Source organism: Cervus elaphus, chromosome 24 (genome assembly GCF_910594005.1).
Source record: "Cervus elaphus chromosome 24, mCerEla1.1, whole genome shotgun sequence".
Classification (NCBI taxonomy): Eukaryota; Metazoa; Chordata; class Mammalia; order Artiodactyla; family Cervidae; genus Cervus; species Cervus elaphus.
This window is the reverse complement of record NC_057838.1, coordinates 64,422,902-64,444,956: the sequence shown is the minus strand read 5'-3', so window position 1 is coordinate 64,444,956 and position 22,055 is coordinate 64,422,902. Positions and strand designations below refer to the sequence as shown.

Genomic DNA, 22,055 nt, shown 5'->3' with positions numbered 1-22,055 from the left:
ACATTTACTGTCTGGCCCAGAAATCCCACTCCTGGGTATTGACTCCAGAGAAATGAAAACTTGCATTCACACAAAAACCTACACACCGACGTTTACAGTGTCTGTATTCACAGCTGTCATAAACCAGAAACGATCTAATTGTCCTTCAGTGAGTGCATGGATAAACAAACCCTGGTACATCTATATAATGAAGTGGTACTTGGCCAATTAAAAAAAAGAACCAAGCTCTCCCAAGCAGCAACATGGGAGAATCTCAAAAGCATTATGCTAAGTGAAAGATACCAGATTCAAAAGATGCGACGCACTGTGTGATTCCATTCATACAACATTCTGAGAAAGGCAAAACTATCGGGAAAAAGAGGTGTGGCTTCAGGGGTTGGCTGGAGTGAGGAGGGGCTGACTACACCGGGCCATAACTGCGGTGCCGATAACACAGCTGCCTGCACTGGTCAAAATTCATGTAACCGTACACCAAAAAATGTGAATTTTTCTGCATGCAAAAAAAATCTCAATAAAAGAATTTTGTTTTGTGATCAGTTTGAGAACAAGCCCACTCACCAAACCCTCTTCCAACTGGACTGTTCCTCAAGCTCGTTTTATACAAGAATTCTGACCCAGGCTCTGTATGAGGAGGGCCTGGCATCAGAGAGAAGCTAACAGAGGCCTGAGACTGGTGAGCCTACTCCCCTGCATGTCAATGGGGCACAAGTGTGGGAGACTAAACCCTGCCACACACGCGCGCTCTTGGCGGCTCCTGCAGAGACGCGGAGTCTATTTCCGCCCGTGGGTCTGGGCGGGCCCTGGGACTGGCTTTGTCCACTAGAATGTGGGGAAGGGGGCACCACGATGGCTGCAGAGCCCAGACCTCAAGATGCCTTCCAGCTCCAGCCTCGTCCTTTTGGAGCACAGCCCTGAGGCCACCACGCACAGGCCACCTGGGGGTGAGGGGCCACACGGAGGAGAGCCAAGGGGTCCAGCCAAGGCGACACCAACTGCCGAGATGTGGGGGGCCTTCCAGCCCAGCAGACCCACCAGCAAATACAGCCGTGTGAGCCAGGCCTGATGAGACCGGGAGAGAAGTGCCCAGCCACCGACAGAAGCGTGAGGAAAATTGTGTTAGCTGTGACTTTTTACTTGGACAAAATTAAACAAACAGGCTGACACGTCTCCAGTTACAATGAAATGACCATTTACTTCATTGGACAGGCAGACCTGTTGGAGACAAACTCGTGGAGAGGTTAGTATAGTGCCCAGGGTTTTAAACTCTCTCTGGGTTACTCACCTTTGACGGAATCCAGTGCCACTTCCAAAAAGGTGGCACTTCATTTTGCCTTTTCTTTCTTCTGTTGTTGTTTCCTGTTGAACACTTTTAGGAAGCCACATCTACCAACTGAGAAGGGTTCATTCCAAACGCACTAATTTTTGCAACTTTCTCCTGCTGTAAGGTATTCCCTAACCCCCACCAATAAAAGGTCAAGTTTACTGTTCTTATATTTTCAGGGGGCCTCAGGATCTGTATTAGTGTAATGTACATTAGTAATTAGTGTAATGTACAGACATGCCTGATAAATCTTTTCCAAAAATTTACAAGGGTATTCACATGGTTTTTGCTGAATTGCTTGAGTTTTGTTCAGACTCTCTTGCTTTGGGTCCGCTTTTCAAAGCCCAGCCAGGACGTGCTGATAAGCAAAGTTCTAATAAGAGCGGGCCTCCCTCATGGAGACACAATTTGGTTCAGCTGTGATACGCCAAGTGGGTTCAGGTGTAGGAGAGCCTCCTTGTAAGGGGGTCACGATCTTTGCAAATAAACACGTCTGAGAAACCTCGCCAGCAGGTGCTTGGCATTGAGGACCCCACGAGACGACGGGGTAAGGTAAGTCGCCCTGTCCCAGGAGTGGCTTCTGGCCCCAACTGGTGCCCTGCCGGGTCTTAGATGGTGATACCAGACCGGGTCCCGGCACCCCAGAACTAACACGGGGTTTTCTGGTTGATCCCTGGAAGGAGGGGCCGTCCTGGGCTCAGCTGGAGGAGTTAAGGTTTGGAGCGACCTGTCCTCACTCACTTTACCTTCTTTTTCTTATTTTCTCTGATGTAATAGCACAAATGCTTGCATGTAGAGAATTTCATCAGTTTCCCCCAATTCTTCACAGAGCAGCCCACCCTAAGACCATAAATAGCAATAGATTACCTCTAACTACAAAAGGGTGCCTTTGCCTTGGTATCAAACAACCAGACTGAATTCTGGGCTGGGGCGTTTGGTGATTTTAGGAACCAAGCGGAACCTTTCTTTTATCCCTAGGATAAGAGAAGGTTTTCATTTTTTTTCTTTTCTATTACTCTCCTCCATGTGGCATCATTAAGTGTTTTAAATATCATCAAATTGATTTGGCTGTAAATGGGAGGAACAGGACCAAACAAAATGAAACAAAAAAGCCCAAAGACAATCAGAAAATCCTAAATAAACCCTCCAGTTTGGTCTCGGGGTTTTACACATGCCAACAACATAGGAGACCGCGAGCGATGCCATTAACACAGCAAGGCTGGCAGTACCTGATGCACAGGGTCCCAAGGTAACCCCGCCTGAAGCCCTTGAGGAGGGCATCCTAACAGGTACTGTGGCCACTCAGGGTTACAGTAAAGCAGCATCACCTTCCGCTCACAGCCGTAATCAGATCACTCAACCAAAACATGCCTCAGAGGGCTTTCTTTAGGGATAGTTGAAAATTTTCCCATTTTTAAAGACCGAAATTCAAGACAAAATATAGACGGCCCATACAAATGCTAACATCCAAGAAAGCAGGTGGTCCCGGGGTTAAGAACCCGCCTGCCGACGCAGGGGACACGGGTTCCACTCCTGGTCCAGGAAGACCCACATGCCGCGGGGCACCTGAGCCCACGTGCCCTAGAGCCCGCGCTGGCAACCAGAGCCGAGCACAGCAAGGAAGATGCAGAGCAGCCAAAAATAAATCTGTACGCGTTTTTTTAAAACACAGAACAGAAAACAAAGAAGCAAATGAACCAGGTCAAAGTCCAACAACTCCTTCCTCTCTCCAACAGGTTAGCCCACTCAAAGACATAAAAACTTGCCTTAATTTGAAGAAAAAGCTCCACACCCAAAGGAAATAAAGTTTCCGGCTGTACACACCAGAGCGATTTACCTTACTACACGGAGCCCATCAGATCCCAAATATCAATTCCCAGCTGCAAACGCCAAGCACTGAGGAAGCCAGTGCGGTTTGGAGAATTTTGAAGCCCAGGTGCATAGGCCAGGCGGTCCTGAGGCCTCCAGGGCCTTACTCACACACTCCCCAAGGCAAGATCTGCTACTGAGTCCACGTGTGCACTGCTGACTGCATGCCGGGCCACGTAATGCAAACATGAGTTGTGGGGGCAAGGAAGAGCGACTTTGGTTGGAAAGCTAGCGAACTGAGAAGATGGCGGACTCAAAGCCTGGAGTAAGAATTCAGGCTCTTTTATAGGAAGGGGGACGGGGGTAAAGCCAAGCACTTCCTGCTTCCGGTCAGCCTGCTGTGGGGAAGAGCAAGGCAGCCATTCACTGTGGGCCTGATCAGGATGTGTCTGAGCTGAGCGCTCAGTCGCTATGTCGTGTCCGACTCTTTGTGACTCCAAGGATCATAGCCCGCCAGGCTCCTCTGTCCAGGGGATGCTCCAGGCAGGACTACTGGGGTGGGTTGCCATTTCCTCCTCCAGGGGATCTTCCTGACCCAGGGATCGAACCCAAGTCTCCTGGGTCTCCTGCATTGGCAGGTGAATTTTTTTTACCACTGAGCCACCCAGGCAGTCCTTCCTGTGAGCTAAACAAAGCTATTTTAGCTTGATGCTTCTTATCCCTGGAGCCAGGGTTGCCAGAGATGGCTCATTATGTATAATTCAAGCTTAAGGCAACATCCCTTTAGTGATTAACTTGTGCTAGAATACAAAGGTTCTTCCCTATTTGGGGCCCAGCCTAACCCCAAGCTAACTCTGCTGGCATCTCTGTGCAGTCCCCTGTGTCCACCCTCCAGGTGCCCAGCACGTCTTAGGAGCCCAAGAGCTTGGTTGTTACCAGGACTGAACCCAGAAACCCCAGGACGAGCCACAGACGTGTTCTCTCAAGGGACCGCCCGGCCGCATTTCCTGACGCCTGGGACCCAGCATCTCAAGCTTACTTGCCAAATTGTGCTTGACACTTTACAGCCTCTGAAACTCAGGATTCTGTTCCATCCAGGAGCACTGCAGAAACACCAAGAGCCAGAGACTGAGCGTGCGCACGCACACACACGCACACACACAGTATAAGAGAGCAGTGGGTGTGCTGTCCGCCTGTCCATCCGTGGACTGACCTGGTGTGGCTCAGTCCCAGCCTGGGTGCCGGCCGGAGCGCTGCGGCTCCAGGCGTGCCGGGGCCGGCTCACACCAGCTGTCGAGACTGCACATCTCCTCAAACCCCACACCACCCTGGACACCACACTTGCCGTCTGAACGTGACCATCTTCTGAGTATTTACGTCACACACCAGCAAACACCATAAATTAAGTCCTGCTTCTCCTTCCAAAGCCAGCACTACATGAACGGAGCCCCACTGCCTGGCTCCCAGCAGCTAGTGGCCTGGTGGGGTGGGGTTCTTCTAAAGTGTGGTCCCCGGGCCAGCAGCACCCATTGGTATTACCTAGGAGCTTGTCAGAAATGCAGTTTGCCCTCCCCCCAGATCTCCATATCAGAATCTCTAGGGGTGGGGCCAGTAGTTTATCAAGAAGCTTCGGTGGGCAAATCTGAGATGCACAGATCTGAGTTCCAGGGAGGAGCAGGAGGGGCTTTGAGGAAAAGTGACATCACCCTATTGCCAAGTCAGATGCCCCCTAACTACCCCACTTTAAGGGTTAAATATCATATAGAGAAAATTTAGGGGAAAAAAGTAAGCCACCTTTCCATTAGCCACATAACTTGCTATTCCTCCATGTTTTCTCCATGATTTGAGCATGTGCTCAGTCGTGTCCGACTCTTTGTGACCCCATGGACTGTAGCTCGCCAGGCTCCTCTGTCCATGGGCCTCTCCAGGCAAGAATACTGCAGTGGACGGCCATGCCCTCCTCCAGGGGATCTTCCCGACCCAGGGATCGAACCCGTGTATCCTGTGTCTCCTGGACTGCAGGCAGATTCTTTACCCACTGGGCCATCAATGAAGAGAAAATTTATATAAAAGTCAACCGTGGGTGCACTCATTTTCCACATGTTAGGATGCAACACGTTTGTACCCTGATTTCTTCCTAAATACCACGGCCTCAGATTTTGGCAAGGCCGCCAAGGCCCGCTGACCTGCCGAGCAGGGACTGTGAGCAATTCCTTCACTGCCTTTCCTTTGTTCCAGTGCCGGGGCGCTGTAAGCACCTGGCATGTAATCTCAGAATTAACATTCCTCGTGCTGCCCGGCCCGCAGACCAGGGAGGGAACCAGCCTCCCTGGTCACGGGCAGAGCCTGACGGAGAGGAGTGGGACCCTAATCCTTTTTATTCTGGGGAGTGTTTTGGCGTGGCCTGGCTCTGCGGTTTATAAACAAGCTCTTTGTTGGCTGGAGGTGGGGGGTAGGGGTGGTGGAAGCCAGCTCGGTGCAGGAGGGAAGTTAGACACCCGGCTAGAGCTTTTCATGATGTGGTGGTTACCGGTCAGGTACAGAATGAGAGTGTAAACATACATCACTTCTGTAGGTGACATCGCGGCATCGAAAGGCTTGGGGAACCCCCAGCTCCCCCGCCTCCCAAACGCTGCAGCTTTTCCTAACAGACCTGCCTTCTTCATTCAACAGACATTCACTGGGTGCCTCCTTTGACCCCACCACTTCACAGAGACGGGGTAGTGGGCGACAGAAACTCGAGAACAAAGTGTAGTCCTTCAGACCAGGTGCTGGGAGTGGCCCAGGCTAACGTCCAGGTGGACAAGTAGCTTGAGCAAAGTGTGCAGGCAGAGTGGGTGTTCAGTAAACAAAGAGTTGTTCAGGATAATTGGAGGGGGTGCTGGAAGATGAGGTGACAACAGGGATAGGTGTTGGGTGGGCAAATGCTCAGTGAGACAGGATAAACTCTTTGATCCTTGATCTGCAGACACATGACTGAGAGGATGCCACCCACCTAAGCTACATCTGTCCACCCTAGATCCATCCATTCATCCATCCACTCTCCCCACCCTCCCAATCCATCCTCTGTCCAGTATCCATTCTCTGGTCAAGCATCATCCATCCATCTACCTTTCCACCTATCAGCTTAAGTGGACTCTGTACCAGGTACAAGATTTCTTCCTTCTTTTCATGGGTCTTGAAGGTCTTACCATCTCCCCAGCAACTTATATATACCGTTGACCCTTAAATAACCCTGACTTAAAGGCATGAACCCACTTATACGCATGCTTTTTTCAATAGTAAATCCAATAATACTATATAATCCCCATTTGGCTGAACCGTGGCTCTAGAGGAAATATGGATACAAAGAGCCAGCTGTAAGTTATATGGGGATTTTCCACAGCATGGAGGATGGGTGCTCTTCACCCCCATGTCATTCCAGGGTCAATTATATTCAACCTCAGAACCACCCCTCCCTACCAGTGTCTACCTGCAGACTATTCAGGCGATGGTGTTGTTAGAAACAAGGGATTAAATAGCCATGTGACAGTACGGCTCACCTGGCCTGATGTTTGGGAAATGTGTAGCCAGGATAAAGGAATGGTGGGTAGGTGTGCTGAACACAGAATGATGTGGACATCTCATCCTGACCATTCTTTCAAAAGTCAATTATCAAGCTGTTACAGCATATGACAACACATGCACTTCACATAATTATGATACATATTATATATGCCTTTCAAATTTAAAAAGGATTCAGAGGATTAAGAATGCACTATTTTTAAAAACCTGTACAACCTTTTGCCATCTTTGTTTTGTTTTTTTTTTTTTGAGCTGGGAGTTGGGGGTGAGAGTGACGGAGCCTTTAGTCTTAGTCTTCTTAAATGGCTGAGATTTGGTAAATACTTTGATCTAACATCTTCCATTGTCCTTTATTGTGAAAAAAACAGCTCACGCTGATTATAGAAGACACCACACACGCACACAGTACAAGGTCAGCAAAAACCACCCAGAGATATCTGTTGTTTTATTCTCTTGGGTATGTTTTTGCTCATTCCCTTTTCTTTGCATAGCTTCAAACATAATTAAGAGCACCCATTTTATACAGATTCGAATCTGACTTCCCTCCCTCTGTTTAATGTATGACGTGAAAAAATACTCAAATACTTTTCTTGAAAACATCATCTTAATGGCTTCCAAGAGCATCATGCATGGCGTGCATGTTCCATAATTCATGGAAGCAATCCCCTTTAATTGAGGGCTTAGGAAGTTTCCAACGTCTTGTTCTTATTTAAAGACGGAGGCCGTCCTTCTGGTGTCTGCCTTCTCTCAGAACTATTTTACTTAGGTAAAATTCTAGAAATGGAATAATTCAAAAACTTTTTTAATGCTGAGACTTCAATCCCTATTGCCACCTTGCCTCCCTCAAATGCACTTGGCCGCCTCCGAGGCTCCTTGGCAGGTCCTAGAAGGTGCTTCCAGCCCCCGGCAAGGTAGGGGTGCTGTGTGGGTGTGCAGCTGACTAGTGAAAGCACCGGGATGCCCTGCGATGTGAGGGAAATGCTGCAAAAAACGAACTAAAGTGAAATACAGTGATTAGCCTTCCTGCCTGCTGTGGTTCCAAACCCAAATCAATCTTGTGATTAAAAAGTTAAAAAAAAAAAAAAACAAACTAGCTCAAGATCATTTTATCTTGAGTTTCAAGTCATGCTGCCAGGAATGCGCTTCAGATCTGAAAGTTGTATAACGAGTTTCTGTTAAACACTATTTCCTGCTCACTTTTTACACTTAAACCTAAGGTTTACACACTAGCAGTCGGATCATCGGCACTTCTCCGGAGGGAGGAAAAGAGTGTCCCTGACGACTCCTACTGCTCGAAGCGCGGCAGCCTGACCGACCGGGGTGACGGGGGTGCTGGGGGGCGCTTGGCCGCCCCAGAGGGCTCGGGAGGGCGCTCTGGTAAAGGGCTCCCGCTGTGGGCTGAGATGTCCTAGGTCCAATTCCGGGCTCCGTGATTCTGGGCAAATCGCTTCGCTCTCTGAGCCTCAGTTTCCTGGCACGCACTACGGGACCAAGCCAAGCGCGGCCCGGGCTGCCCGGCTGGGAAGGGACGCGCGCCGGCGTGGCGGGGTGGGCGCAGCCCGGGCGGGCACTCACCTCCGCCGTACATCTGGCACAGGTACGGGAAGCGCCACACGTTGCCCAGGCCCACGGCGTAAGAGATGCAGGCGAACACGAACTGCAGCGGGCTGGCCCACAGCGCCCGCGTTTTCTCCATGGCCCCGGGGCTCCGCGCGCGGCGCGGTGGGTGCGCGGCCGCCAGGAGCGCCGTCCCGCCCGGCTCGGCCAGGGGATGGCCCCACGCCTCTGCCGCGGCCGCTCGCCCGCTTTTTAATTGCTAATCTCATTAACGGCGCGCCCGTCGGAGGGGCGAGGCTAGTAAATGGGTGACGGCGAGCCCCACCCCGCCGCCGGGCCGCCGCGGCCGGGAAGGAGCCCGAGATCGCGCCGTCCAGGGACGCGCCCCGGCCCCTGCGGCTCCACGTGGGGGCTGGTGTGTCGGCTGCGCGCTCCGGGGAGGCGTCATTCGCAGTGTGGCCACCCGCGTGCCACACTTTGGGGATGGGGCTGTGAACGACACAGATGTCCCCCAGCCCTCCAGGAGCTGACGCTCTGGTAAAGGCTTCAGTGGACTGGACGAAAGAGCCCATTTCAACCAGTTTTTACCCCCAGAAAGGATAACTCCATATGGTTTATCTTACCCCATATTTAAGACAGAGAGACACAAGGAGGGCAACGAAGGCAAAGCAAAGGGGTCAGCAGTTACGGGGCGGGCGCGGGGCGGGTGGGTGTTAGGCTGGGGTGGTCAAGGAGGGCTTCCCAGAGGAGGGGGCTTACGTTTGTTCAGAGATCGGGAAAAAGTGAGGGGCTCCCCCACCTCCCCAGCGGAGCGGGAGTGACCCACGCAGCCACCTGCTTCCATCTACAGATAAGTTGTGTGCGCCTACTGCGTGCAGGGCCAGCTGTATGGCTCGGTAGGGAGAGGTGGGGCCGGACCAGGTTTCCAACAACCGCGGTGGGATATTCTACTCCTGGGGCCAGAGATTCCAATTCATTAGCCTCAGTTTGAGACCTAAGAAGCCTCCTGTTTCTATCAGTCTCTCAAGGTGATTGGGTTTAAGGAGGTCCCTAGCAGCGACTAAGTCGGGTGCTTTGGAATAATGCACGGTCTGGCTTTGAATCTCAGTTCTGATTCAAAGCCACTGACTTGGCTGTGACCTTGAACAAGGCATTTAACTTCTCTGAGCCTGTTTCCTTATCTATAGCACGAACAGATATATTCCCCTTTCCATGGGTTCATGTGAGAATTAACAATTTAGCTTACTATCTGGCACATACTAAGTGCTCAATAAAGAAGCCATTATTATAGGCTGAATAAATGAATGGGTAACACACTAATAGTTACATACTTTGAACAGTCCACTTGGTATATAGTAACAGTTAAGAAAATACTTGATAAATGAGTAAAATTAAAGAGATGAAAAGCAGAGTTGCCAGTGGAAATCTTATGTGATGCCAAAAGGAAATCACCATTGCGCCCGTCTCTGGTTAGACTTGCCCCTGGCTGGTGGCAGAAGATGAAAGTGGGGTGTGGTGAGGAAGGTAGGGGCTCCTTAGACATATTACCTGCTGTCAACCTTCCTACCTCCAAAAAGCAAAGCAGAACAAATTCTCAATGCAACAGGGAGACGATTTTGACTTTTAGATTTTAGTCTAGAGGTTTTTTTTTAACCCCTCACCCTCCTTACCCAAGGAACCCACCCCCTTGGTTTCTATCCCATGGGTCAGTTTCAGCTGCTTTGACCTCTCCAAAATGGAACTGTTGCAATATATACTCTGTGCTGCCTGGCTTCCTCGGTGGGCCTTACTCACATTCTCGTGTGCAGTGGACAATGTCCTTCATCCCTGCTGCCTAGTCTTCCGAGGTGTGAGTGAACCTTCATCACGGCTGACGTTTGTGTTGTTTCCAGTTTGTGGCTGTGATGAATAAAGTGTTAATGCCATCTAGTAGGAGCCCTCGGGTGCATGAATCCACTCACTGCTGGGAACTCGGGGCCATAAGGTCGGCGTACGTGCACCTTTAGCAGATGCTGCCAGGCTGTCTGCAGAGAGGCCGCACCAGCTTACACAGTTGCTCTGTTCTCAAAGGTCTACCCAGCCTTGTGGGTGTGCAGCGACCCTTCACTGTGGCTTTAAGCTCAGCAGTGCATACCCTGCCATGGGCTGATGGGGTTATCTGCATACACCCTTTCCTGGAGGGCCTCAGTCTTCTGCCAGCTTTTAAATGGCTGTGGGTATGGTTCTTTATGTGTTCTGGATATGAGCCCTTGGTCAGTTTTGTGAATCACAGATTTCTCCTCTCAGTGTGTGAGTGGCCTTTTTATTCTGCCGGTGTCTGCATCTACCAATGAATAGACACTTAACTTTAATAAAGTCCTAATTTACCAATGGTTAATTTCAGTGTTCCCCTTTGGTTTCTTTTTTTTTTTTTTTTTTTAATAAGTCTTTCAACTCCAGGGTCATGATGAGATAATTAAAATCTGTGGCAAAATAAGCCTCAGTGACACATAGACTGGGTGGCCTTTTAATGCTGTTGAATGGTAAAGAGGGCATGTTGCTGCCTCCAGCCATCGACTTGGCTCTTTCTTATTCTCATAAATGAGTTTTCCCAGAGGGAAGCCGGCTATATGGTGGCTCAGGAACAGGACACCTTAGGGAGATGCCCAGCCTGTGACCTGAAACAGGAGGCTGCTTGGCATCTGTTGGTTTGACATAGGCCAGGCCCTCTTCAATTCCCTACACCGGGGATCAAGCCAGCACCTCCGTCCGGTCACACCGCCAGACATCGTGGGAGCCTGTCCCCGGTGTGAGGCCCTGGGTGGGGCTGTGGGCAGCACACAGAGGCACCCCCATCACAGGACTAAGTAAGTCCTCAGGAGTCCTGCTGAGGCCCCCACACCTTCCTGAACTCCACCTGAGAAGACTGTAACCTGACAAGACCCACTGCGCTGCCGTGGCCGCTAGGAGGGGACAGAACAGGCCTGGGAAGGGGGTGTCGTCCATGGGGGGCCAGCAAAGCAGCGGTGGGCATTAGCGGCAGCAGCCTGGCAGATGTTTAACCACTGGCTCTCTGTGGGAGGAGTGCTGATACATCGGTTAACCAGTGGTGTAGATGTCTCCACTACGGCTGATTCCAAGCTACCAACGTGGTGTCACTGAAAGAGGAGTTTGGAGAGAAGTGCAGTAGCTCACCATTAAACTGAATGTCCACCATACAAGTGCAATGACAGAAACCTCAATAAGAACAGAGCTGATAGTGTAGAAAATAATTTAGGAAGCGGTGGGCTTTGAGGATTTACTACTTCTGATTTAAATTGTTAGATGGTCCATTCTATCCTTTTTAAGAAACCCCAGCAGCTCTACCCGCCGCTAGAATCTATTCCTCCCTCTCCCCCGCCCTCAAGACTGGGTGCATATCTGGTTTCTAACACTCACTTTTTAATAATGACTGTGTTTAGCAATCAGCTCCCACACACAATTCCTGAATATGTACCTGGTGGCGCTCACCAGCCTGTAGGCGCTGGCCCAGGGCTCTACAGGGACCTGGGGCTGGGGAAGCAACTTCTGTGTGGCAGGGGCGAGGGGGGCAGTTCAGCTCTCAGGGGCCAGGGCCCACGGGCAGCAGGGTTTTCAGCTCAGCTAAGCCGCACCCCGAGTGCTCCTGGGGGCCCGCGACAGGCAGTGAGAAAGGAGCCTTCGCGTGGACCGGCCTGTCCGGTCTCACTGGGCCCCGTCACGCAGGACTCACTCCCCGAAGGATAAGCCAGCCTGTGCGCCTTATCTGATTTCTGGACGAGGGTGGAGCCAGGGGGGATGGCCCTGACTCAGCTGTGTGGGTGTGGGTCACAGCCCCGTGCCAGGATTCCAGATTCTTACCCCACAAGTTACAGCCTCGCAGCTTTCAGTAATGTGCTCACCCTAGTGATCCCGCTGTTACTTAATCTCATCAGTGGCTCTCGGTTCCCCACAAGATAAAAGTCCAAACTCCTCAGCCTGGTCTGTGAGGCTCTGGGAATTTTTTTCTCTTTAATTGGGCCCTGAGGAATTTGACCCTTGCTCACCTAGGTTCCAGAAGAGGCTAGACGTTTCACCTCCTGGGAACAGCGGTGCAGTTTTATACTTCAGGACAGTTCCCTCAACCAGGAACAGGCTCTCCTTTCTTGACCTGGGAAAAGCCAGTCCACTGTTCTCGACCCAGATGGAATATTACCCTTTTCCAGAAGCGCCAGCAACTCTGTCCCCAGGCAGAATCCATTCCTTCTTCTCCCCCGCCCTCAGGACTGGGTGCATATCTGGTTTCTGACACTTTCTGTGCTGCGTTGGCAGGAAAACAGCAAGATACATACGTGTCCCCTCTGGGCTGTGGCTGGAATCATGTCTTACAGTCATCCTTCTTTCCCCAGTGCCAGGCACACGGCTGAGTCTCAAGGAGGCTGTGGGTACATGAGAAGCCTGCCCCAAGATCTGAGCACTTCAGTATAAATTCTATCCAAGAGCCTGAGTCCCATGTTGCAGAAGATTTCTTCAGACACTCAAGTCTTTCTTGCCCACCTGCTACTGTGTGCCTTGAGCCGGCTTGGGGACTTGAGGTAAAACCTCTTCACGACTGATGGTCCTCCTTCCCCTGCTGTCTGAGGCACCTGCTTATTCTCCTGTGGGGCGCGCACACGTGCATGTACACACACACACACACACACACACACACACACAGTGCACACAAGGTATCTGGCAGCCATCAGGAGGAGGTTCTGCAGAAGAAATGCTGAAGCTACTGGGGTCACTGGTCCAGCCCAGGTGGTGAAGAGGAGGGTCTTCCAAAGAGTCTGGGGAAGCCCCTGCCCCGGGGCTGAGTGTGTGCACATATGCATGTGCATGTATTTGTGCGTGTCTGCATGTGTGCTTGTGTGGATGCATACACACATGCTTGTGTGTGTTTATGTGTGCAACTGTGCGTGTATTTGTGTGTGCCTGTATGTGTGCCTGCATACATGCTTGTGAGTGCATGCACACATGTATATAAATGTGTATCTGTGTGTGCATCGATGTGTGCACAGGCCTCTGTTATGTGTGTGATGCTGAGGAGACAGTGAAACTGAACAGGGTCCTGCGAGGCCCCCCGGGTACAGAAGTTTCTCCATGTCCCCTGCTTCTTGTCTGCAGAAAAAGGCTTTAGTCTCCTAGGCCTTCCCTGAATTCCAAAGAGCAGACTCAAGCCTGTTACTAATTAGGGAAGTGAGGGAACACAGAAAGAAGGAAAAGCAAATGGTTCAGCAGGAAAACCAATTAATTCCGTGATAAAACATAGTCCTAGCTCCCCCTCAGGGGACATACGTAACAATCTGATGCGTATCTCTGAGTTTTTAGGCAGAAACTAAGACCCCCTCACACGTGGAGGATGGTGACTATCTGCTGACTCCAAGTACACAGACTTCAGACTGGAATCAGAAGGCTGATAATTAAGATTCCTGAAACACCAACCAGTCACCTCACCCCACCACAACAACACAAAGGAAGTCTTCCACCTTGCAGCCCTCACCCCAAATGCTGCCTTTAGAAACTCTTCTTGAAAGATGTAAAGAGTTAGGGTCTTTCGAGCCTGAGCTCCCTGTTTTCCTTGCTTGATGCTCTGCAAATAAATGTTGTACTTTCCTTCCCCACACCCTGCTATTGTGCAGCAGCTGAGCAGAACTCAAGTTCAGTTAAAATACTGGCAACCACGAAAGGACAGCTGTCCCCAGTGGGCATCTTGCCCATGGCACGCTGACCCCTGGCTGGTGGTGGCAGGTGGGTCCTGTCCCGTAGCTGCCTGAGTGCCCGTCTCAGGAACAAACCCCCAGACTCGCTGCTAACCCAGGTGCTCTAGACTCACGGTGACGGAAACAAGGCTTTGAGCCTGACTTCTCTGGCAAGTGGCAGAACCTCTGTGTGAGGACACCAGGCTATTCTTCTCTACTGGGTTGCTCTGATTAGAATTTCCCTTTTCGGGGAGGGGAAGGCATGGGACTCAGTCATCCGGTTTTGAGTGGAGCACTTTTACTGGATTTTCCATTCTGGGTTGAGGAATCCTTTGCCCATCAGGTATTGCCTGAGTGGTAAGTGGGAAAGTCCCTGTTAGACCAAGGCTTGTCTGCAGCCCCATCTGGGAAATTTTCCATTCCTGTGCTAGGGAACCGTGACTCTGAGAGGCATCAGATACTGATCTGCCTGTTTCTACTAATACCAGCCGTGTGAAAGAATAATGGGAAACCGTAACTCTATTCCATTTTGGAGTTTCCTAGGGTGTATTTTGCAAAACTGGGAGATCTTCAGTTATGTTCCCATAAAAGACATAAATGGTATCTTATTGCAATACTGCTTAGCCTCAATACTCCTTGGGATCTGGAGGACAACCACCCCTCAGTGGCTCTTTAGACTGTAACACCATCTTTCCATTAGAACTGCTTTGTAAAAGGGAAGGAAACTGGGATGACATCACTTATGTGTAGGCTTTCATCCTATTGCATCAACGTTTAAGTCTTTTGGAATTGGTTTGGCTTTCATCTTGTGTGTGTGTGCATGAGTGTCTTGACACACACGTTCAAATCTTCTATCCCTGGTTTTGACCATTTAGAGTCCTTGGTAACTTGAAAATGTGGTCGAGACACTCTTAGAAACCGATAGTTTAAATGTGGTCTCGAGCCTGATTCAGAACAGGTAAGTTTGTCTGAAGTGTGAAGGTGGGTGAATGACATGTTATTACTAAATATTACTGTCTATTACTGTGATTTGTTTAAACTGAACTGGCTATTTGAGAACTGAAGTATACCACCATGAAAATGGCCAAGATGGGGCTCTTCTGATATTCCAAAACAGGTTTTTGCATTTGCAGTTAGAAGAAGCTGGTCTTCTAAGAGGAACCCGTTTCTTTACTCCCTGTGACTTTGAGATGTAAGTGTTCTACCAGGACTCTCAAATGATCTTTTCTGACCCTCTCCAATTCCTGAGACTAAAAAAAAATGAGGTGGTGGGAGTCCTTTTAAATTCAAGCAGGAAGGACTTCCCTCGTGGTCCAGAGGCTAAGACTCTGTGGTTCCCAAAGCAGAGGATCCAGGGTTCGATCCCCAGTCAGGGAACGAAATTCTACATGCTGCAATTAAGAGTACACATGCCACTAGACCATTCAGGTATGACCTATATCAAATCCCTTATGACTATACAGTGGAAGTGAGAAATAGATTTAAGGGACTAGATCTGATAGACAGACTGCCTGATGAACTATGGATGGAGGTTCATGGTATTGTACAGGAGACAGGAATCAAGACCATCCCCAAGAAAAAGAAATGCAAAAAAGCAAAATGGCTGTCTGCGGAGGCCTTACAAACAGCTGTGAAAAGAAGGGAAGTGAAAAGCAAAGGAGAAAAGGAAAGATATACTCATTTGAATGCAGAGTTCCAAAGAATAGCAGGAGAGATAAGAAAGCCTTCCTCAGTGACCAATGCAAAGAAATAGAGGAAAATAATAGAATGGGAAAGACTAGAGAGCTCTTCAAGAAAATGAGATAACAAAGGAATATTTCATGCAAAGATGGGCTCAATAAAGGACAGAAATGGTAGGGACCTAACAGAAGTAGAAGATATTAAGAAGAGGTGGCAAGAATACATAGAAAAACGATACAAAAAAGATCTTTACATCCCAGATAATCATGATGGTGTGATCACTCACCTAGAGCCAGACATCCTGGAATGTGAAGTCAAGTGGGCCTTAGGAAGCATCTCTACAAACAAAGCTAGTGGAGGTGATGGAATTCCAGTTGAGCTATTTCAAATCCTGAAAGATGACACTGTCAAAGCACTGCACAAAATATGCCAGCAAATTTGGAAAACTCAGCAGTGGCCACAGGACTGGAAAAGGTCAGTTTTCATTCCAATCCCAAAGAAAGGCAATGCCAAAGAATGCTCAAACTACCGCACAATTGCACTAATCTCACATGCTAGTAAAGTAATGCTTAAAATTCTCCAAGCCAGGCTTCAGCAATATGTAAACTGTGAACTTCCAGAGGCTCAAGCTGGATTTAGAAAAGGCAGAGGAACCAGAGATCAAATTGCCAACATCCACTGGATATCAAAAAAGCAAGAGAGATCCATAAAAGCATCTATTTCTGCTTTATTGACTATCCCAAAGCCTTTGACTATGTGGATCACTACAAACTGTGGAAAATTTTTCAAGAGGTGGGAACACCAGACCACCTGACCTGCCTCTTGAGAAACCTGTATGCAGGACAGGAAGCGACAGTTAGAACTGGACATGGAACAGACTGGTTCCAAATAGGAAAAGGAGTACGTCAAGCCTGTATATTGTCACCCTGCTTATTTAACTAATATGCAGAGTACATCATGAGAAAGGCTGGGCTAGAGGAAGCACAAGCTGGAATCAAGACTGCTGGGAGAAATATCAATAACCTCAGATAGGCAGATGACACCACCCTTATGGCAGAAAGTGAAGAAGAATTAAAGAGCCTCTTGATGAAAGTGAAAGAGGAGACTGAAAAAGTTGGCTTAAAGCTCAACATCCAGAAAACTAAGATCATGGCATCTGGTCCCATCACTTCATGGCAAATAGATGGGGAAACAGTGGAAACAGTGGCTGGCTTTATTTTTTTGTGCTCCAAAATCACTGCAGATGGTGACTGCAGCCATGAAATTAAAAGACGCTTACTCCTTGGAAGAAAAGTTATGACCAATGTAGACAGCATGTTAAAAAGCAGAGATATTACTTTGCCAACAAAGGTCTGTCTAGTCAAGGCTATGGTTTTTCCAGTGGTCACGTACGGATGTGAGAGTTGGAATATAAAGAAACCTGAACACCGAAGAATTGATGCTTTTGAACTGTGGTATTGGAGAAGACTCTTGAGAGTCCCTTGGACTGCAAGGAGATCCAACCAGTCCATCCTGAAGGAGATCAGTCCTGGGTGTTCATTGGAAGGACTGATGTTGAAGCTGAAACTGAAATACTTTGGCCACCTGATGCGAAGAGCTGACTCATCTGAAAAAACCCTGATGCTGGGAAAGATTGAGGGCAGGAGAAGAAGGGGACGACAGAGGATGAGATGGTTGGATGGTATCACCGACTCAATGGACATGGGTTTGGGTGAACTCCGGGAGTTGGTGATGGACAGGGAAGCCTGGCGTGCTGTGATTCATCAGGTCGCAAAGAGTTGGACACGACTGACTGAACTGAACTGAACTGAATGCTGCAACGAAAATAGTCCTTACATAAATTCTTGGAAATACAAAGGAAATGGATCAGAATGAATTTCAGAGTCACATGATCTGGGAAATATTCAATACTAAATTACTATCTGGTATTACAGTTACTGTAGGCTTGTTGGCTCAATTGGTGGGGACATGTCTTTGATGTTATCAGTAATGTGTATGGTGACAGAGACTTATAAGACCAGAATTTAAAAATTCACACATACATTTACATGCCACATACAAGAGAAAAATCAAATAGAAGATCACAGATTTACAGTAAAATGATAAAAAGAAAATAGCAGGGAAACATTATCTAAAAGAAAGCTAAGGAGAGCTATATTACATCAGACAAAATAGACTTTATTAAAGAGTATTATTAATGATAGAAATAACATCTATCACCAGAAAGATATAGCTTCAAAAGCTGGGAAGCAAAGGAAATCAACCTTGAATATTCATGGGAAGGAGTGATGCTGAAGCTGAAGCTGCAATACTTTGGTCACATGATGAGAAGAGTCGACTCACTGGAAAAGACCCTGATGCTGGGAAAGATTGAAGGCAGGAGGAGAAGGGGACGACAGAGGATGAGATGGTTGGATGTTATTACCGACTCAATGGAGCAAACTCCGGGAAAGAGTGAGGGACAGGGAAGCCTGGTGCTGCAGTCCATGGGGTCGCAGAGAGTCAGACATGACTGAGTGACTGAACAACAAGCAGAAGTGGACATATCATGATGGAGATTTCCATACTTCTCTCTCCATTACTGATAAAGCAGAAAATAAAAAGTAAAGAACAAGGAATGAAAAATGACAACAGATTATTAAGAACCAAATGGAACTTTTAGAAATGAAAAATAGCTGAAATCAGAAACCCAGTGAATGGGTTTAAAAGTGGATTAGACACAGCTGAAGAGAAATGTGATGAACTCAAAGATATGTCAGAAATTTTCTGGAAGATTGCTCAGAAACAGGTAAAGAATACATGAGAAGAAGATACCCAGATGAAATACACAGGGCAATAAAATAGTGTACGCTTATTCTAGATTGAGAAAAGAAACTGAGACAGACCCATACTTAAAAAAAGTACTAGGAGCTCAGCATTTTCCACTACGGATTCATTTAGTCCAGTCAATCTTATTTAGGATTAAAAAAAAACGAATGAAATATATATCAGGATGGCTCATGATGAAGCTCCAGAACATCATGGTGAGCCCTTAATCCATGACAAAGGTCTTGCTGCAGAGGACTGTTCAATTTGGGGGATTTTGAAAAACTAGAAAATAGAACTTAGGTCTGAAAAAGTAAAATAGCATGTAATTTAGAAGAGTGGACACAGTGGTAAAGAATATGCCTGCCAATGCAGGAGACCCAGAAGACACAATCCCTGCTGGTTCAGGAAGATCCCCTGGAGAAGGAAATGCCAACCCACTCCAGTATTCTTGCCTGGAGAATCCCATGGAGAGAGGAGCCTGGAAGGCTACAGCCCACAGGGTCGCAGAGTCGGACACAACTGAGTGGCTGAGCACCGCACAGCACAAGAGTTCAAATGATCTACAGAAGTGAGTAACTTTAGACTCTGTGATGGTATGCAAAGTGAACATTGCAGGGAGATCGTACCAAATGATTTTCATAGTGCTCCAGGATCTAATTAGGGTCACAGATTGCATGCAGTTGCTAAGAATAGAGTTGATTTTAGGACGGTTTTCCCAACTTTTAAATTTCATGACATTGACTTTCTGAAGAGACAAAACTGACTGTTTAAATTGCAGAATGTTTTACATTCAGGATTTGCCCGACTCTTTCATTGGGGATTATTTAACACCTTTTTCTCCCTATAACTTGCAGAGAATGTGTTTAATTTAGTTTTTATATGGCATGTATAATATATATTATAGCACTGTAAATACACTTAGGCATTTAATTATATTTGCTATTGACAGACTTTGGAAAAAAATGAGTGTATAACCTGCGTTTACATTTTACATTTGTAAAATGGGAGACAGTACCAGATGTTGATTCATGGTGGATCTAGAAAAGGCAGAGGAACCACAAATAAAATTGCCAACATCCACTGGATCATAGAAAAAGCAAGAGAATTTCAGTAAAACAACTACTTCTCCTTTACTGACTACGCCAAAGCCTTTGACTATGTGAATCACAATAACCTGTGGAAAATTCTTCAAAAGATGGAAATACCAGCCCACCTTAACCTGCCTCCTGAGAAATCTGTACATCAAGGCTGTCTATTGTCACTCTGCTTATTTAACTTACATGCAGAGTACATCATGCAAAATGCTGGGCTGGATGAAGCACAGCTGGAATCAAGATTGCTGGGAGAAATATCAGTAACCTCAGATATGCAGGTGACACCACCCTTATGGCAGAAAGTGAAGAGGAACTAAAGAGCTTCTTGATGAAAGTGAAAAAGGAGAGTGAAAAAAGCTGGATTAAAACTCAACATTCGGGCGCCGCAGCGGTGGCTCCAGCAGCCGCGGCGGCCCCAGTCAAGCTCCATGGTCCGACCCAGTCCCGCCCAGCCACCGAGGCAGCGCCGCGACGGGACCCGGAGCCTGCCCCGCTGAGCCTGCACGCGCCTCCCGGCGCCTGCTGTCAGTTCGATGGGTCGGCAGCCGCCGCTGACCCCCGCCGCGGCCGCCCTGTTCTGGGGCTTCCTGCTCCCTCTGACAGCTTCTCACGAAGCAATCCTCCATGCCTCTGGAAATGGCACGCCTTCACCATCTATGGACTACTTATTGCAAGCTATATAACCCTCACTGGACATCTCTTCCAAGTACCCTAGAAAATGCAACTTCCACTAGTTTGATGAATCTACCACACCACTCTGCAACATTTCTGATATTCCTCCTGATGGAATAAAGAACAAAGCAGTTGTGGTACAGTGGGGAACCTGCCATTTTCTGGAAAAAGCCAAAATTGCACAAACAGGAGGTGCTGAAGCTTTGTTGGTTGCCAGTAACAGTGTCCTCTATTTCCTCCCTCAGGGAACAAATCTGAATATCGTGATGTGAAAATATTGATTGCATTTATAAACCACAAAGACTTTAAAGATATGAAGCAGACTCTCGGAGATAACATTATTGTGAAAATGTATTCTCCATCGTGGCCTAACTCTGACTATACTATGGTGGTTATTTTTGTAATTGCTGTATTCACTGTGGCATTAGGAGGATACTGGAGCGGGCTAATTGAATTGGAAAACATGAAGGCAATGACAAACACTGAAGATAGAGAAGTGAGGAAAAAGAAGGAAGAATATTTTACTTTTAGTCCTCTAACAGTTATATTTGTGGTCATCTGCTGTATTATGATGGTCTTACTTTATTTCTTCTACAAATGGTTGGTTTATGTTATGATAGCAATTTTCTGCATAGCATCAGCGATGAGTCTGTACAATTCTCTTGCTGCACTAGTTCGTAAGATACAATGGGGACGATGCACGATTACCTGTTGTGGCAAGAGCTTTGAAGTGAGACTTAATTTTCTCTCTGGACTGTGCATAGCAGTAGCTGTTGTTTGGGCTGTATTTAGAAATGAAGATAGGTGGGCTTGGATTTTACAGGATATCTTGGAGATTGCTTTCTGTCTGAATTTAATTAAAACACTGAAGTTACCCAACTTCAAGTCATGTGTGATACTTCTGGGCCTTCTCCTCTATGATGCATTTTTTGTTTTCATAACACCATTCATCACAAAGAATGGTGAGAGTATCATGGTTGAACTTGCAGCTGGACCTTTTGGAAATAATGAAAAGTTACCAGTAGTCATCAGGGGACCAAAACTGGCCTATTTCTCAGTAATGTGTGTGTGTCTCATGCGTTTCTTTTTTTTTTTTTTCATTTATTTTTATTAGTTGGAGGCTAATTACTTCACAACATCGCAGTGGGTTTGTCATACATTGACATGAATCAGCCATGGTGTTACATGTGTTCCCCATCCCAATCCCCCCTCCCTCAGGCCAGTTTCAATGTCGGGCTGTGGAGACGTCACTGTACCAGGCCTGTGGACTGCATACTGTGGAAGACCTGACGTTGAGGCTGGCTCTTCTATATACTCTGTTTCCTCCACAGTTGCCTATGCCGTTGGCACGATTCTTACATTTGCTGTTCTGGTGCTGATGAAAAGGGGCAACCTGCTCTCCTATATTTAGTACCTTGCACACTTATTACTGCTTTGCTTGTTGCCTGGAGACGAAAGGAAATGAAAAAGTTCTGGAAAGGTAGCAGCTATCAGATGATGGACCATCCGGACTCTGCAACAAATGAAGAAAACCCTGGGACTGCTGGTGAACAGATTGTCCAACAATAATATTATGTGGACGTGCAATAATGTGTCTATTGATTTTCTACAAATAGAGTTTGACTTTTTAAATTGACTTTTGAATTGAAAATCTGAAAGAAACTTCAATGATATGCTTGCAAATATGTATCTGTAAGAGCTGGTACTGACAATTACATGATAAATAATTAAAATACAATTGCTTTTAAAACAACAACAACAACAAAAAACTCAACATTCAAGCAACTAAGATTATGGCATCCGGTCCCATCATCTCATGGCAAATAAATGGGG

The 22,055-nt window shown here is 47.6% G+C and overlaps 1 protein-coding gene and 1 pseudogene across 3 annotated transcripts in view; one reads left to right on the top strand and one right to left on the bottom strand.

Moving 5' to 3' along the window:
• SLC6A20 (solute carrier family 6 member 20) overlaps nucleotides 1-8,504 on the bottom strand; it is a 52,986-nt gene extending 44,482 nt beyond the window's left edge. For 2 of the 3 annotated variants that reach the window (XR_006337489.1, XM_043885759.1), the window contains exon 1: nucleotides 8,270-8,503. Coding sequence is in view for 1 of the 3 variants with exons in the window: in XM_043885759.1 (XP_043741694.1) it covers nucleotides 8,270-8,390 (121 nt within the window). In the remaining 2 variants the exon portion in view is untranslated. Of the gene's footprint in view, nucleotides 1-8,269 lie in introns of all 3 variants that reach the window. The other variant, XR_006337491.1, reaches the window with a different exon arrangement.
• Nucleotides 8,505-19,994: 11,490 nt separating this feature from the next.
• On the top strand, nucleotides 19,995-22,055 carry LOC122682904 (annotated as a pseudogene).